Source organism: Rhinolophus sinicus, linkage group LG07, assembly GCF_036562045.2.
Source record: "Rhinolophus sinicus isolate RSC01 linkage group LG07, ASM3656204v1, whole genome shotgun sequence".
Taxonomy (NCBI): Eukaryota; Metazoa; Chordata; class Mammalia; order Chiroptera; family Rhinolophidae; genus Rhinolophus; species Rhinolophus sinicus.
In genome coordinates, this window is record NC_133757.1 from 100028057 (window position 1) to 100044798 (window position 16742).

At 51.5% G+C, this 16742-nt stretch overlaps 1 protein-coding gene across 4 annotated transcripts in view; it reads right to left on the minus strand.

Moving 5' to 3' along the window:
- Positions 1-1200: 1200 nt before the first annotated feature.
- Positions 1201-16742, minus strand: part of SCARA3 (scavenger receptor class A member 3) — a 33371-nt gene continuing 17829 nt past the window's right edge. For all 4 annotated transcript variants that reach the window (XM_074338368.1, XM_019733119.2, XM_019733117.2 and 1 more), the window contains 3 exons: positions 16372-16470; positions 14325-15368; positions 1201-3080 (listed from right to left, as the gene is read on the minus strand). In XM_074338368.1, coding sequence (XP_074194469.1) covers positions 2629-3080; positions 14325-15368; positions 16372-16470 — 1595 coding nt within the window. In that variant the 3' untranslated portion in view covers positions 1201-2628. The remainder of the gene's footprint in view (positions 3081-14324; positions 15369-16371; positions 16471-16742) is intronic.

Sequence of the window (16742 nt, forward strand, 5' to 3'; positions counted from 1 at the left end):
GATCAGGAACCAAGAGACCCGAGCTCTAGTCCCGGATGGGCAGTAAACCCCTCCGCTTGCTCTCAGCCTTTGGTTTCTCACTTGAAAAGCAGTTGAGCCCGATGGTTCCCAGCTCAGTCCTGGCTCTAACCGTGCAGGAAATGTGGGAGTGGGGGTGGACAGGGGGTGCCAGTCCTGGCCACTCATCTACAGAGGGAGGTGACAGAGATTCAAGAAGCTCTGGAGCTAGAGACTGAAGACCGTCATGATAATGGCTGATGTTTATGGAATGGCAACCACTGCCGGGGCCTGTGGACTGAATCGTGTCCCCACAAAGTCCATATTTTGAAGCCCTAACCCCCAATGTGACTGTATCTGGAGATGGGGTCTTAGGAGGTAATAAAGGTGAAATGAGGTCCTAAGGGTGGGGCCCTAATCCAACAGGACTGTGACCTTCTAAGAGGGGGAAGAGAGCCCTCTTTTCTCTCCCCCCTACAACTCTTTCTCCCAACCATGTGAGCATATAGCAAGAAGGCAGCCACCTGCAAGACAGAAGACCTGGCACCTTGATCTTGGACTTCCAGCCTCCAGAACTATGAGAAATAAATTTCTGTTGTTTATAAGCCCCTCAGTCTATGGTATTGTTATAGCAGCCCCAAGGGACTAAGACCTGCGCCGTAAAAGCTGGTCCCTGAGGGCAGGGCTCCCTGATGCACTCCTGCTTCCTGGAGGAGGCCGGTGATTCACAGGAGACCCAGCGGTCCTTTGTTTCCTGTGGACCATGGAGAGCCAGGCCCCATGGGCAGGTCTGGCCTGGTCTTTTCCTTCTTTCTGTTTTATTTCCTTGTCTTAGAGACAAAAGGGGGAAGTAAGAGGTATCAGTCAGGTGTCCAGGTCTACCTTATTTTCCAGGCTCATTTTGGTCAAAAAGCTCTAGGGCCCTATTGCCAGATTGATAAAGCTCAGCTTGTTTCCCACTGGGCTCCTGCTCTTCATGGCTGATTCCCTCAGACACGCTTCGTCCCAGGAGGACCACTGTGAATTCCTAGCAGAGCTCAGTGTTTCCGGAGTGAGGGGCCAGGGGTTTCGGCCCAGACTCCACAGGGGGACTGAGTATCTAGGTTACCCCTTGTCCACTGATTCCTCTTCAAAAACCAGGTGAGGAGGAGCCCCTGGAGGCATCATGCCCCAGTTGGGCAGAAAGGATCAGAAGACACCTCCTTCCTGGAAACAGCTCTTTACTGAGTCAGTAATAGTATGTTGCACGATAGTATATGTAGACGGGAGAATTACATGGAAGTGGGGACGGGTGAGAGTGCAAACCAGTTGCACATCTATCACGAGAAGGGAGGTGGCATTAAGGCTGGAATGGGGAGAGGGGCTGGTATCTGAGTCAGGCTGGGGAGGCCACAGCTCCATGCCCCACCCCAGGCTTGGTCGGGCTCTGCTGGAACACAAAGGCAGGGCCACTTCACAGTGAGTTGAGCCTATGGGCGGCCTTCTTCCTGCTGGGGGAACGTCCGTCGGCTCCTTTCTGCCACGGTGCACGGGAAGTTGGAGGTGGGCGACGGGTGACGTCCAAATGAGCCTCCTGTGGACAATCAGGCCCTTCCCTGCTCGTTCAGTTGTGCCACTCATGCAGAGGGACTTCAGGCCATTCTGGGTCATGGTGGGGTGAGGTCAGCGAGCAGCTGTGGGCAGGAGGGAACATGAGTGCAGGAGAGACAGCTGCCCTGTTATCAGGGGCCAGTCCTCCCACAGCCACCACAGAGGGGCCCACCCCAGGAATGGACATCAAGGGGGACAGCTTCATAGGCAGCCCAGTGGCCACAGCCTCCAGCAGCCCTCCTCCAGTTTCCAGGGCCTGGGCACCACTTTGGCAGAATTCTCCAGAGCCTAGAGAATGTCCCGTGCAGGTGAAACTCCTGCTTGGATTCCTTCTGGAATGCTCCTGAGAGGCGGAGGCAAGGATAAAGCGAGGAATTTTCTGGAGGCATGAAAAAAAAAAAATTGCTGTGCTCCTGGGCGCAGTGCCCAGGGCTCGAGCATGACGGCCCTGGTGCATTTCTCTGTCCTCTGTGAGACAGGCAGGTCCCGGGGCTCTGCTCCCATAGTTACAGGGAGGGTCTGGCGGTTGCCAAACCCACCTTGTTACTAGAGTTTGAATCATAATCTCCTGCAAAAGTTTTCCTGGGTCTCTTCAACTGCTGGCAACCCCAGAAAACTGCTGGCTGGTAAGGGTGTGAAGATGCTGAAAAGACTCAAGTTGGTCACCAATTCAGAGACAGATTCAAGACCTTCCTCCCGAGGTAGCCACCGCCCTGGCAGGCTCAGTCACTGGAGAGGGGGTTCTTCTTCTGCCCTCTCCTCCTGCCCAGCCAGGGAAACCCAGTTGGTCCCCCTGGCCAGCAGGGAAATGCATGTGTGCACACACATATGCGTGTGTGTGTGTGTGTGTGTGTGTGTGTGTGTGCTTTCTATGGTACAGTCAGTACCGGGGAACCCAAAGGTGCAGGGGCAGGCCTCGGGGCAACCCTCTTCAGAATCAAAGGACCACAACTGTCTGTAGGTTTGCTTTCTGTGGGCTCACTCTGCCCTGAGTCCCCTTCCCGGCGTTCTGTGTGGCAGTGTCTGGGACTGGGGCCCTGCTCAGTAGCGGCTCTGGCTTCCTGGTGGGCCTGGGGGCCCGGGCAGGCCAGGGGGACCCTGGATCCCAGGTTCACCCTTCGGCCCCATGGGCCCCCGCTGACCTTGTGAACCCGTCTTTCCAGCAATTCCCGGTTTTCCCTGAGGCCCTGAGGGTCCTGGGGACCCTGGGGGCCCCTCTGGCCCTGGGGGCCCCACATCCCCTTTGGGGCCTGGCTGTCCTCTCGGGCCTCCACTTCCAAAGCTGCCTTTTGAGCCTTTGAGTCCCGGGAAACCTCGCAGGCCGACTGGCCCCCTTTCTCCCACAGGTCCGGCATCCCCGGGCTGCCCCTGAGGACCCTGAGGCCCTGGGGGGCCCAAGCTGCCAGCGTCTCCTTTTGGTCCTCTGCCACCAACAGGCCCTTTCACGCCTACATCTCCCTTGAGTCCTCTTGGTCCTGGAGGGCCGGGGGCACCTAGGGTTAGAGAGGAGAGGGGAGAGGTCAGTCCATGAGGGGTGGCTCTCACGAGGCTTTCTCATGAAGTAGGTGCAGTACACTGGGCCCTGTGACACCCAAGGATTCGACAGATGCAAAGCCCAGGTCCACCAACTGTAAGCTTTGGGAGTTCAGGCCTGTTACTTGACTTCTCTAAGTCGTCTTTACCATCTGTGAAGTGGGGATGAGCACATTCACGGATTGTGAGGTGACACATGTATGTGTCTAGCATGCAGCCTGGTACACAGTAGGCACACAGAATTCTGACTTCAGGGCTTGTCCATAGCGCCCCACATGCACTCATGGTGGGGACTGAGGGCCGGACACTTCTGCGGAGAGGCCAAGCCTGCCTGTCCAGGTCTGTCCCGCTCCAGAGGCCTTCCACACCTCCGCGTGGTCTTTCCTGTACTCACTCCCGCCACACCCCACTCCCCAGTCCCAACTCCAGGCTTTGCTCATGCCTTGTGACACTTCTGGAACCAAGAATGAAGTCAGGTGACCCAGAGGAGAAGGCTAAGAAAGCGAAGCATGAGAAGCAGATGCCTCCCGGTGTGAGTGAGTGGTCACTGCCACAGCCCCGAGAAAGGGCACCTCTTCCAGGAAGCCCACCTTCACCACTTCAGCCTCTTCTCTGAACTGTTGGGCTATTGTTTTCTGAATCTTTTAGTTGGTATGTAAAAACAGAAGTCACAGTACAGAGCAAACAAACCTTTGGTGCCTATCTGGTGGACCCTGCTACACTGTGGAAGCCCCGGAAGATAGTGAAGGGGTCAGAGGTCAGATAACCTAAATATCCTTCTAGCTGTGTAGGCCTGCAAGGCTCCACCTCTCAGAGCTGTACCGACCCTGAGGACATAAGCAGAGCATGGGTGTCCCTCAGCCCAAGGTACAACAGCATGCTCAGGAGCACCGAGGAAGGAGAACCATCTGTCCTTGTGAGGAGGGCAGTTGCGGAGAACACCCTTAGTCCCCACGCGCCCAGGGCACAGCGAGGGCCTGTCTTTCTGCGGCGGTCTCAGCAAGGGATCACTGGGTCGGGGTGGTGGGGGCCGGGGGCCTCAGGGATGGCCTGGGACATAAAGTCCAGTCCCACCGTCAGCTCTCTCTGAGAACTCTGCTGTTACATCATCCCCTTGGCAAGAGGATCCTAGAATGTTTGAGCTGGGTGGAGGTAGTCCAATTGCTTCGTTTCACAGAGGAGGCAACTAAAGCCCAGAGAGGTGAAGTGATATCCCCAGGGGTCCCCGAGCGGAAACCAGAGCCCAGGTGGCTCTCAGAGGGGAGGGATCCTGTATGCTGAGAGCAGGGAGCCCTCCCACTGGCCACGATCCGGTTCTGCGTCAGGGCCCCCTCCCTGGCAGATGCAGACACCACTGCTGTTCATCCTGGCGGATGCCACCTGCTGCCACCTTCCCTCCCCCACGCCCCCCTCCCCTGCTTTTCCCCATCTCGTCTCCTTCCCGGAATGTTTCTAAGTGGAACAGAGTGTCTGTGAATACCATCCTTTATTATGATCTAAACTGGAAATCAGAGCCCAGACGGAGTCAGCCCCACCGGGGCCAATAAAAACCTCTGCCCAGCCGTTGCCTGCCACCTCCTGCCACGCCCACCTCCCACACACCACGGAGATGTGACCCTGCGTGGGCTCAGCTCATGTGGCCTGCCAGCAGCACAGGCTGGAACTCTGTCATCAGGCTGGCAGTGGCACTGCCCTGGCCTGTGAGCTGCCCGAGGCAGGATCTGCCCTTCAGCCACAGTGAGCCCTGCCCCGCATTAAGGTGGCCAGAACAACATGGAACAATATGGGTACAGGGAGATGCCCAAGCAAGGACTGTCCCCTCTCCCCCGCCCCAGCCTGGCAGGACTGGCTGGGAACTGGCAAAGCTACTGGTCTGTCTTCACCCCAACTCTGCCCTTGGCTCTGGGGCCAAGTGAGGCTGGTAAACGCTGAGCCATTCAAAGGTGGAGTGGGACGGGAATCTGAGGGCCATGGGGGGATGATGGCAAGTCCCTGCCCATTCGCGCCCAGGCCCTCATCTATAACTGAGAGTTGCACTCGACAGTTCCTTGGGGCCCCTGTAGCTCCACGGTCACCCCTGTTCCTGCCAGTGTCCCTGCTCCTCGGCCTGCCTGCTGTTGTAGGCTCAGCCTCTGCCAGCTCCAAGAACTGGTTCCCAGGGCTTGTCCCCACCTCCCTGGTTCGTCACTCTCTCTTCTTACAACCACTTCGGTGGCTTCCATATCCCCGTCTCCAGCCTCGACTCAGGAAAAGCCTGAGAAGTCTCATCTCGACAAGGACGCCCTGTCCTGCCCGACCCCCAGGTGCAGCTGGAGCCCCCTAACTCTCTCCCAGGACCTCATTCCTTCCCATGCCACCATCTCCTCCCTGGCCCCTGAGAGGGCACAACAGCTGGCTGCAAGGATTTCTAAGGGTTTCTATGCCAACAGCGAGGGAGAACTGCAGAGAAGAAAGGCCCTCTCTCTGTTTCTCGCTACCATCCTCTCGGCTCCTCTTTCTGGGGAAGCTCTCGGTGTGTCTTCCCTGGATGGGGAGGCTGGGTGCCCACATGCTCCGGGCGAAGGTTTGTGCAGAAGCCTGGGTCACACTGTCCCCCTATTCCCCCAGAAGCTGCAGCCCCAGCATGAGTGGAAAGAGGACAGCAAGGAAAGGGTTACTTCTCTCTCCACAGCCCCACCATGCCACCGCCACTGACCCCATCGCTGAGAACCAAGACAGAAGTCCCAGCCAGTCGCCCTGAGGACATCAAGTGGGGTGGCTTCTTCCAGGGCTACTGACAGTGGCTTCCCTTGTTGTCTGTCATGAGCTGGTTGACGAAGCCTGCACCAGTCGGTGCGCCTATGACAGCCCTGCAATCTTCAGCCCCTGCCTCCCTCTCTAAGGCCTCTGTGACCTGCTTTCTCTTGGAGAAGGGAAGGGCGATGAGAGCAGTGAACATGTGTCCCCAACGGCCCCAACACTGCACAGAGATCGTGGGCCCTTGTACAGATGAGAAAGCGTGGTGCAGAGAGTTGCCCAAGATCACCAGCCAGGAAGGGGCAGAGAGAGGATTCCCACGCAGGCCTGAGAAGCTCTGGAACCCGTGCTCCTTGCTCCCCACCCTGCTGCCTATGTCCCTCATTACGCGGTGGCCAGAGCTCCTAGCCCTTTCTCCACTACCCCTGTGCTCTCACTGCCAGGGCCACCTGCCCTGCTGCTGCCCAGAGCAAGGGGAGCAGGGAAGGGGTAACCGAAAGGACTGCCCTCCTCAGGTGAGCACAGCCTCCTGGGCCAGCTATGAATCATGCCGTCAGAGAGGGGAGAGCTGGCAGGACCTGTGTCTGGCTGGGGAGGAAGTCAACAACTGTAGTGGAATGGTTAGCCCAGTGGGAAGGCGTGTGGGCAGAGGCTGTGCAAGGCGCTCTCCAGGACAGGGTGCCCCTCACACAGCCCAGAGCTAGAGGGCAAAGGAAGGGAGGGCTGTGTGCCGCTCTGAGCAGTAGGGAGCCGGTTCAGGCAAAGGAAGCAGCTTGAGCAGCAGTGGCTGAGGTGTGGAGTTGGGAGAGGGGAACAGAATCCTCTGGAGTCATGGGGAGGCACGTAATTACTCAGGAAGCCACAGGCTGTAATTAGGCCATTCCGGCCCATTAGGGTAGAGCCACAGCTGAGTGCATGTCTGGGACAAGTGGGTGGTCTGCTCCTGGTGTGTATGGGGAACGGGGGTTGGGGGGTGAGCAGAAGTACCACATCTCCCAGGGCACCCACACTGCCCACTCAGGGGTGGGGTGCTGCATGGGGAGGAGGGGTCCCCAGTCCATCTCATAGCCCCAAGCACAGGCCAGCTCACGAGGGTAGAAGGACATAGAGACAGAAGGGGTGCCTCTCGAGACACTGGCCTGCACTTTGGGGGACCTGGGTTCGAGTCTTAGCTCTGGTATTAGCATATTAGGTGGCTGAGTAAGTCATTGTTCCCCTCTGTTCAATGACAATATTGGCCTGGGTCAGAGACTCTCAATCCTGGCTATTGTCACCTGAGGAGCCTTGAAAAAACGGCGAATGGACTTCCACTTCTGCTTACAGAGGACTAGTTTGTAACAGACTAACCCACCAAGTACAACCAGAATCATTCGATAAAATACCAAGACGCTTTTCTGAAGGCTTTGGAGAGAGACTAAGGGCCAAAATTCCAGGCAGAAGGGGGACTCACAGAAGAAAGCCTAACAGTCTTTGCTACATTTCCTCTCAAGGCATTTGTTGATTAGCAATGGGCTTGGGCAGAGAGCATGAGAAGCCAAAGAGCAGACTTCAGGTGTCAGGCTGAGTAGGGCTTTCAGCAGCAGCTTCACTGGGGCGGGAGTTCAGGGTCTAGATTCAGGAGAAAAGGAAACAATGTGTGCACTGGCCGTCAGGACCACAGGGCAGAGAAACTGAGCAGAGCATTTGCCTTCATTCATTCAGTCTTGTGCTGGGGAGACAATCATTGGAGCTCAAGGCTGACAAAGTGGCAGGGCCACCTAGAAGTAAGGGCGTCTGAGAAACAGGCCAAGTGTCATGGCGAGGTCTCAGCAGAAGCTTGCACGGTCCTCCTTTTCATCAGTCACCTTTGTTGCTCAACAACAAGCAAGCCTACTATCCTCCACTGCAGGCATTTCCCCCCCTGCCACGTCCCCAGGAAGCTCCTCTGCCCTGAGCGACAGAATAATGTCACAGTCTCCGCTTTCCCCTTTTTGCCATGTAAACGCCTGAACACTTTGGGTGTGAGAGGAGGATGGAGGATGGTGCTTATGGAATGTGACTGCAGATTTGATTCCTCTATAGCTCGTCTTTCTTGCCCATCCTCAGCTTCGTACCCTTTGCTCACGCTTTCATGTTTGTATTCACTGAGCAGACGTTTCCTGAGCACCTTCCAAGGGCCAGGCGTTCTGCTGGGTACTTGATGAGTAAGACATGGAGCCCACCACCAAGCAAATTAGATTCAGAATCATCCTTTACACTAGGACAGCCTTTCATAGTTTACAAAAACTTGTTCACACTGATACAACTACCCCATGGGATACAGGTAGGACAGGTACCAATATCCTTATCTGAGGATGAGGAAACTGAGTTGAAAGTAGCCAAGGTCACTGAGCTACTAAGTCATGATGGATGGTTTCCTGTCTCTCATTCCCAAGAGACAGTCCTAGCATAGACATAGAAATCCTCCTGCAGAGTACGATGACACAAATATTCTGAGAGGCACAACCGCTGTGGAAGAAAACCACAGGTTTTCTGTTGAGCAAATGGAGGCTCAGAATTAATCACAGAGCTGGAAGAGGTCTCAGAGAACAGCTGGTCTCATCCCTTCATTTACAGATGAAACCAGCAAACAAACAAAAACAACCAACCACACAAACAAGCAAACAAAAAACAGGCCTGGAAAGTAAAGTGATTCTGCCTAACGACCCAGAGCAAGTTAGAAGCCAGGCTCCTTTCCCATGCAGTTTGAGTCCCAGCCCAGCCATCAGTACTTGGCACCTTCCACACCGGCTGTGGTCATTGTCTGTCCCCACTCTGTTTATTCTAGAGAACAGCTCAGCTCCGGCCACAGGGAGACCTCATTGCCAGCTCCAACATCAGAGCCTGTCAACACCTGTCTATGCACAAATAAATGAGTGACAAGGTCCTAGAGCAAGGCATGTACATTTTCTCCCTAAAATTTTCTTTCAGATGTGAGAGATTTTACATGCGGTGACTTAACAACCAAGAGGAATGTTGGTCAATAAACAATATATACACAAATGTGCAGAGGATGAACTAAGAGTCAGATGTAGCTCAAACAGATGTGATGTCCCACCTTACTTTCCAGCTAAGACGAGGTCCTTCGATGAGAATGCTGCATTAGGTTAGGTGCAAATATAAATTCCGGTGACTATGATTTGTTTTACCTAGAACAAGGTTCTCAAACGGCTCCCTTGCCAATACTTGTGGTACCATCTTTCCCTTCTTCTCCACTCTCTGCCCCACACCCTACACCTAAGCATGACTGGGTGGAAATGCTTTTTGGTATCTGAAGCTCATGCTGTCAGCGTCTCCTCTTCTGGTTGGGCACAGATGTATGCATCTCAGAGCCACGTCAAGGAGTCAGGATTTTAAATTACAGTGTGACCTTGGGCTCATTCCTTAACCCTTCCCAGTCTCTGTAAAATAGAGACACCAACCCCTGCTTTGCCCACTGTACAAAGATGTGAGGCCAAAATGAAACAAAGCGTGTGAATGGGCTTTGTCACGGGAAAGCTTTATATTTCATTTGTTCCTAGGTTGAATGCAACAAAGACACAAAATTACTAGAGGATGAACCGTAAGAACCATCTACTAATGCCTTCACTGAAACACTGTTTCCTAGAGGTCACACAGATACATATTTTAGGTGAAATACTGTGGGAAGGTTTCAGTAACCAAGGAAATACTCAGCACCTGGCTTTGTTGTAAAAATATGAGAACAGGCCAATAAGATCCACACCACCTGCCCCTGTCCTCCCCTCAAACATCATCAATCTAGATTAAAGAAAAAATTAGCCTGTGGCAGTAGAAACACTTAATGATATAAAATGAAGACAACACAGGTTTGAAACTAAATGGTTAAAGAGAATCAGAGAGATTAGTTCCAAATCTGAGCTCCACGGAGAGAACAGAGCTGACTGGGTTAGTGGGGGCCTCCCTCTTTCCTCCTGGATGATGGGGCCCAGATGTTTGTCACCACCCCTTACCCCCCGCCAAATGTCAACCATACATTCTGGAACTGCCAGATCTCAGTGGCTACTTACTCTATTCTCTAGAGCCAAGAGCTGCTATATTTTTAGGTTGAACATTCTTCCCACAAAGACACACACTTCCTGGGGAAGCGCCCAGGGAACCCGGTTATAGCCATACAAATTCCCGGTGAAAAGGAATCCTGATTAGGAATTTTGGGGACCATTTTCTAGGAGAAAAACTGTTGGAAATATCGCTGCAAAGGACTAGAATGAAAAGATAATGGTGTTTGTTATGGGTTGAATTGTGTCCTCTCAAAATTAATGTGCTGAAGTCCTAACCCCCAGTACTTCACCCGCTTACTGCATGATTTCCCCACCCGCTTACTGCAGTTCACAATCTCTGGTGGCCGCTTAAGGTAATACGACCTTATTTGGAAATAGGGTCTTTACAGAGGTAATCAAGTTTAAATGCTATCATTAGGATGGCCCCTAATCCAGTATGACTGGTGTCTTTATAAAAAGGGGAACTTTGGACACAGAGACAGACATGCACAGAGGGAGGAGGATATGCCTCTAATATGACATCTTGGGAAGTTAGAAAGGGCTCTAACAGTTTGATTGGTTAGTTGGCTGAAACGTGGGCCAAAAGGAGACCCACAGAGAGTGAGTTAGAAATGTTGGACCTGCCTGGGTTTAATGTAAAGGAAGGGATTAATGGCTTAGGAAGATTGAAATGTTAGAGTGGATTTGTCATTTGAGACCTACTCACCCACACTGGGAAGGTGCAGAGCACATGCCTTTCACCTTATGGTGAGAAGTAGATTTGTGAGGGGAGCCCTGGCATCTTTGCAGGGTGCTATGATCGCTCTCTCTGTAGGTCAGACCTCACAGTGGGAATTGCAGTCACTGAACTGGGAAACCTAAATGCAATGGGGTAATTGGATCGTGGGGTGGGGGGGGAGGGCAGGGCCAAGTGGTGGCACTCAACCTCCAAAGGGCAGGTGGGCATGGTTCCTGAATGGACAGCGGAGTCAAAGCAGCGAACAGAACAGTCTGACACACAGACTTTGGATGTCAGCTAGCTGATCGCATTGTTCCTAGAATGGAAATGGATACGGAACCCACTAAATTCTTACCTGTTCTGTATAAACAGAAAAGTTCTAGGTCAAGTGAACAAAGTCTAATCTGAATCATGAAAACAGAGCTATGGCCCCTCAATCAATCCTCAGACCTGAGCCAAGCGACAGACCCCTTGAATGAGAGGGAGGCTGGGTCCCCTTCAGGAGGGACTCCCGTGCACTACCAAATATTTATACTGTTCGTCTCTCTCCCAGCCTTCCCCAAAGGGACCTGCGGCCTTTCAGCAGGGTAACTGCGCATTAGGGAAGAGGAAATACTCAGAACTTTCAGGCACTCCTGCACACTGGCTCTGAACGGACACTGATTCCAGGAGACGCCCTGTGCCCCACCAGTCGAGGAGGGAGGTTTGTCTAAATGGTCCCAGCCTGGGACCTTGAGCTGCCACCAGAGACTGTGAACTGCAGTAGGCAGGTGGGGAAATCATTCTCTTACTTATTTTTATCCATCTTTTAAAAATGTATGTATAGTTCACATTTATTTCAATGTGTAATATTAGAAGTGCTTTGGGTCTTTATTTAGAAGTCTGGTGATGTTTTTGTGAGCAGAAATTGCTGTAGGCACGTAACTCTTATTTCTGTCGATTAGCCTGTGGTAACATTCATTTCGTTAGGCATCGATTGGCTGCTTAATGTCACAATTCCCAAGAAGCCATCGATGCCATTAAGTGAGGACTTCCTGCATGCTAATTCACAGGCTGTGGCCAATGGTTGGCTAGATGGCCAGGGACTTGGAAAGAACATGATCGGAAAACTGGTTATAAGGGCATCTGGGGACTATGTGGATAGTCCTCTTTGAATAGGCAAAAAATGTGAAGATATTTGTGTCCTGTGTGAATGCTCCCCAAAGGATGGCTTCGGCATAGGAGGCTTTTAATAACCCAGGGATAGAATGACCTGTCCTGTGCATTGCAGTCAGCCTTTTTCCCCAGCCCCCCCATGTTATCACCCAACGGGCTCATGAACAAAGTGGCCATGATGACAGAGATGGAGGTTATGAGTTTTCTCAGCAACACAGACTTCCGGTCACCAAGGCTGACCTTGATACAGCCAGTGCTGAGTGCCCACCCTGCCAATAGCAGAGACCAACAGTGAATCCCCGATACGGCACCATTCCCCAGGGTGATTGGCCAGCTACCTGGTGGCAGGTTGATTACATTGGACCACATCCATCATGGAAGGAGCAGTGCTTTTTTTTTTGCTTTTCTTTTTACTGGAAGAGACACTTGGTCTGGATATGGATATGCCTCCTCTAATGCAATGCTTCTGCCAAAAATACCACTCATGTCCTTACAGATGGTACCCACCATCATGGGATTCCACACAGCATTGCTTCTGACCAAGGAACTCACTTCCCAGCAAATGCAGTGGGGCAATGGGGCCGATGCTCATGGGATTCACGGGTGTCACCATGTTCCCCACCATCCTGAAGCACTTGGCTTATTGGAAGGGGGGAATGGCCTTTGGGAGACTCAGTTACAGTGCCAGTTAGGTGGCAATAACTTTCAGGGCTGTACTCGTATGTGCTCCGGTCAGCATTGATATGCGGTGCCATTTCTCTGATAGCTAGAATTCACAGGTCCAGGGCTCAGGGATGCAAATGGGAGGGGCACCACTCATGGTTATCCTTAGTGACCCACTAGCAAAAGTTTTTCTTCTTGTTTCCACAACCTTATGCTTTGCTGGCTTAGAGATCTTAGTTCCAAAGGGAGGAATGTTTCCGCCAGGAGATACAACAATGGTTCCATTGAAGTGAAAGTTAAGACGCCTGCCCAGACACTCTGGGCTCCTCGTGCCTCTGGATTAACAGGTAAAGAAACCACTGTGATGACGGGAGTGATTGATCCTGACCACCAAGGAGAAATTGGACTGCTACTCCACCATGGAGGCAAGGAAGTGTCTGGGCCACAGGAGATCACTTAGGACTCGTAGTATTACCATGCCCTGTGATTAAGGTTGATGGAAAACTACAACAACCCCATCCAGGGAGGACCACTAATGGTCCTTCACGAATGAAGATCTGAGTCACCGCACCAGGTAAAGAATCACAACCAGCTGAGGAGTTTGCTGAGGGCAAAGGGAATATGGAATGGGTGGTGGAAGAAGATGGTTATAAATACCAGCTATGCACATGTGACTAGTTCCAGAAATGAGGACCGTAACTGTCAAGAGTATTTCCTTCGTATTGTTATTAATATGTATATATTAAGATACAATATCTTTGTTTCTTCCTTCTCTTATCTCCATATCACATAACATAACACATAAAATGTATTGACTTTATATCACAGTATTTAGATATTGTTAATTTTATATCCTAGTATTTAAGTTACGTGATATCAAGGAGAACAACAAACATCACTGAAGGACTTTACCGCCTCTTTCGGGGAAAGAGTTAGTGTGTTTTTGTTTGTACACCAGAGGGCCACATCATGCACCTGAGGTGGATTTGTTATTGTCTTCATTTGAGGATTAAGTATGAGGTAAGGAGATGTGTATGAGTGCCAAGACTTTCAACTTGGCAGGTGGAGTTGTGATGGTTAATTTTATGTGTCAACTTGACTGGGTCATGGGGTGGCGAGACAGTTGGTGAAACATTATTCTGGGTGTGTCTAGAGGGGTATTTCTGGATGAGATTAACATTTAAATCAATACTGAGTAAAGCAGATTGCTCTCGCAATGTGGGTGGGCCCCATCCAATCAATTGAAGACCTGACTAGAATGAGAGGCTGACTCTCCCCCAAGTTAGAGAGACTTCTGCCTGATGGCCTTCAAACTGACACATCATATCTTCCTGGTTCTACAGCAGCATCCAGAACATAGATTGTGCAGATTTTGGATTGCCAGCTTACATAATCATATGAGCTAATTCCTTATAATTGCTCTCTCTCGCTCTTTCTCTCTCTCCCTCTCTCTCTCCCTCCCTCTCTCCCCCCCACCATGGGTTCTTTTTCTCTAGAGAACCCTGACTAATGCAGGGGTCAGAGGGGAGGAGAAGAGAACATGGGAATGAAGGGCATCTGAAGACCAGATGGTTGAGAACATGGGTGGGAAGGGTGAAAACAAGAGGAGACAGAGTTTCCAAAAGATGAGGTCTGCCTATTTCTCTCTGTAGAGCCAACTAAACAAATCCACATATAAAAATCCAGGTTTGTATGACAGACAAAGTTAGGAGCCAGAACACCTTTACAAACGAGATTTGCAAGTGCGTTAAAGCTGCCAGTTGCCCTAGGCATTTGCAACAGGATTGTATTAGCCCGCTAGGATGTTTGCCTGACACCAGGTACTTCTGGGTCTGGCAAGATGACCAAGGCCCTCTGGGAGCTTTGCAGCAGCCCGGCCTGGCTCTGGTTCTCACCTCGTAGGATGGTGACGTTGCGTAGGATTTCTCCATGCTGCGTATCCACGGCCTTCATCTCCTCCACGATCATGGACAGGTTGCGGACGTTGAAGTCCAGGCGGGCACTGAGCAGGCTGAACCGCTCCCGGAGCAGGTCTGTGGTGCCCAGCATGAGGGAGACGGACTTGTTCAGGTAGTAGAGCTCCTCGGCGTGGGTGTGGAAACCCAGCGTGCAGGAGAGCCGCACGTCGTCCAGGTATTTGAGCATGCTGTGGACGTGGTTGTCCGTGGCGTTGATGTTGGTGAAGATGGTGCCGATCTCGATCTCGTGGGAAGCCATACGTCCTTCCAGCGTCTCGAACCTCTCCACCGTGCGGTTCTGGGCATAGCGGGTGTGGTACTGCAGGTCGTGCATGTTCTCCTCGTGGTCGTCCAGGAAGGACGAGATGTTGTCCAACTGCAGCTGTAAGCCCATGACCTGCATGACCAGGTCATGCATGCTCTCGGAATTCTGGCTGATGCGCTGCGACGAGGCCCCCAGCGTGGCCTGGATGTTCTTGACCACTTCTCCCGTCTTGGCCGAGGTGGTACGCAGGCTGCCGAAGAGCCGGGTGTAGTTCTGCCAGTCGGTGACAATCTTCTGGAGGGTCAGGGTCTCCTCGTCCGTCTTCCGCCGGATTCCGTGGATCCACTCTGTAGTCTGCCCCACGGTGAAGTTGATCTGGTGCACTGCAGCCTTCACGTCATAGCACTCCTGGGTGAGGTCCTTCAGGGAGAGGTCCAGGCCGGCTGTGGTGGCCTGCCAGCCTCTCACCTGGGCCAGGAAGAGCCCCAGAGACTGGTTGACCTGGTGGATGGAGAAGGAACAGTTGCCCATTTCCTGGGAGATTTGACTGCTAGTGGTGGAGAGCAGTTCATGCGTCTGGGACGTCTGGTCCAGCTGAACCTCCTGAGCCAGGAGCATCTTCTGAATTCCCTCCAGCTCCTCCTGCAGTTTTCTGATCTCTTGCCCCAGCTGCCCAGCCTCATGGCAGAAAGAGCAGTTGTTTGGGACTTTCAGATCTTCAGGAGAAATGAACAACATTTTGAGTTGCTGAAGGATCCGGGGACAAAGACTGCTTTGTTCAATTAACTATTTCAGAGTATATTGAGCAAGTGGCTTCCCGCTCCCTCTTCCTTTCCTAAGTCCTACTATGAAATCCTATTTGGAAAAGCCTTGCCATCTCTATGAAATCTTATTTTTATCCAATGTCTTTACTATGACATGAAATGTAGGCTTTAGGGTATTTTCTCCATCCCACCACCACATTCTGGAGAATATATCTATCTGCTTAACTTTTCTGAGGTTGTCAAGAACCTCCCATTTATATTTTATTTTAAAATTTCTCCGAGGATTTTTATATTTGTTTTCTTATTTAATCCCCTCACAATAAACTTGTGGAGAAGAAAGTGCAGGGATTTTTCCCCTGTGACTGATGAGAAATGAGGCACAGAGAAGTGACTTGCCAAATATCACTCAACTACTTTGTGGCAGAATAAGACTTTCTCTTTCCATCAGAGCAAACCACCTCTAACCCCTTCTATTATGTCTCCTTCTGTCTCATTCTCAGCATGAGAATGTACCTTAAAGCAAGAGATATAGAGCGTCACGAATTGTGCACACTTTAAAGCAGTGATGAGGAAAGGGCTGACTTATTGAGAGGCTTTGGAAGGTCTTAAAAAGAATTTCAGATACTTGAGGATATCTGGAGAATGGACCGTCTTTGGCTTCCTTCTCTACCTGTAGGCTCTGGCTAGATTGGTACCACACACAGAACCCTCGGCCCCGGTCCTGTGTGTATCACAGGGTAGCAGCCCTCTTTGAATGGATGGTTTTCCAGCTGAATAGGAAGGCAGGGAGCCATGGCTGTCCTTCCCTTGTGCCTAGAAGTTTGGTGAAGACAGCCCTGCTCCACGGCACCATGGCACAGAGAGCACATGTCATGGCGGGGGAACCCTTTCCGCACCACAATTAATATTGGTCTTCCTTCATAGTCATTAGCCTATCTGGACACTGAACACTTACCTAGTCCCTGGAGATTTTCCTGCACAGACACAAGCTTTTTGTCATAAATGGCCTGGGCCAGGGAGATGTCCTCTGAGAGAGAGTCCACTTTCCTGAAAACTGGAGGGCAAACACAGATGAGAAACTGGGACAAGGAGTTACCTCAGAGAAAGGCATTTTTATCAGCCCTTCTGCAACCAAAGCTGAAGGAAGATTCTTCTCATGGCCAGAGTTTGTCACACATCCCTTAAAAATGCGTATCTATGTAACTATATCTATTTATAGACATAGACATTTATACCTCTTTATATATATCATATGTATATATATTATAATGTATAATACATATAAATATATGTATATAATATATATGTACGTATGTATGTATGTGT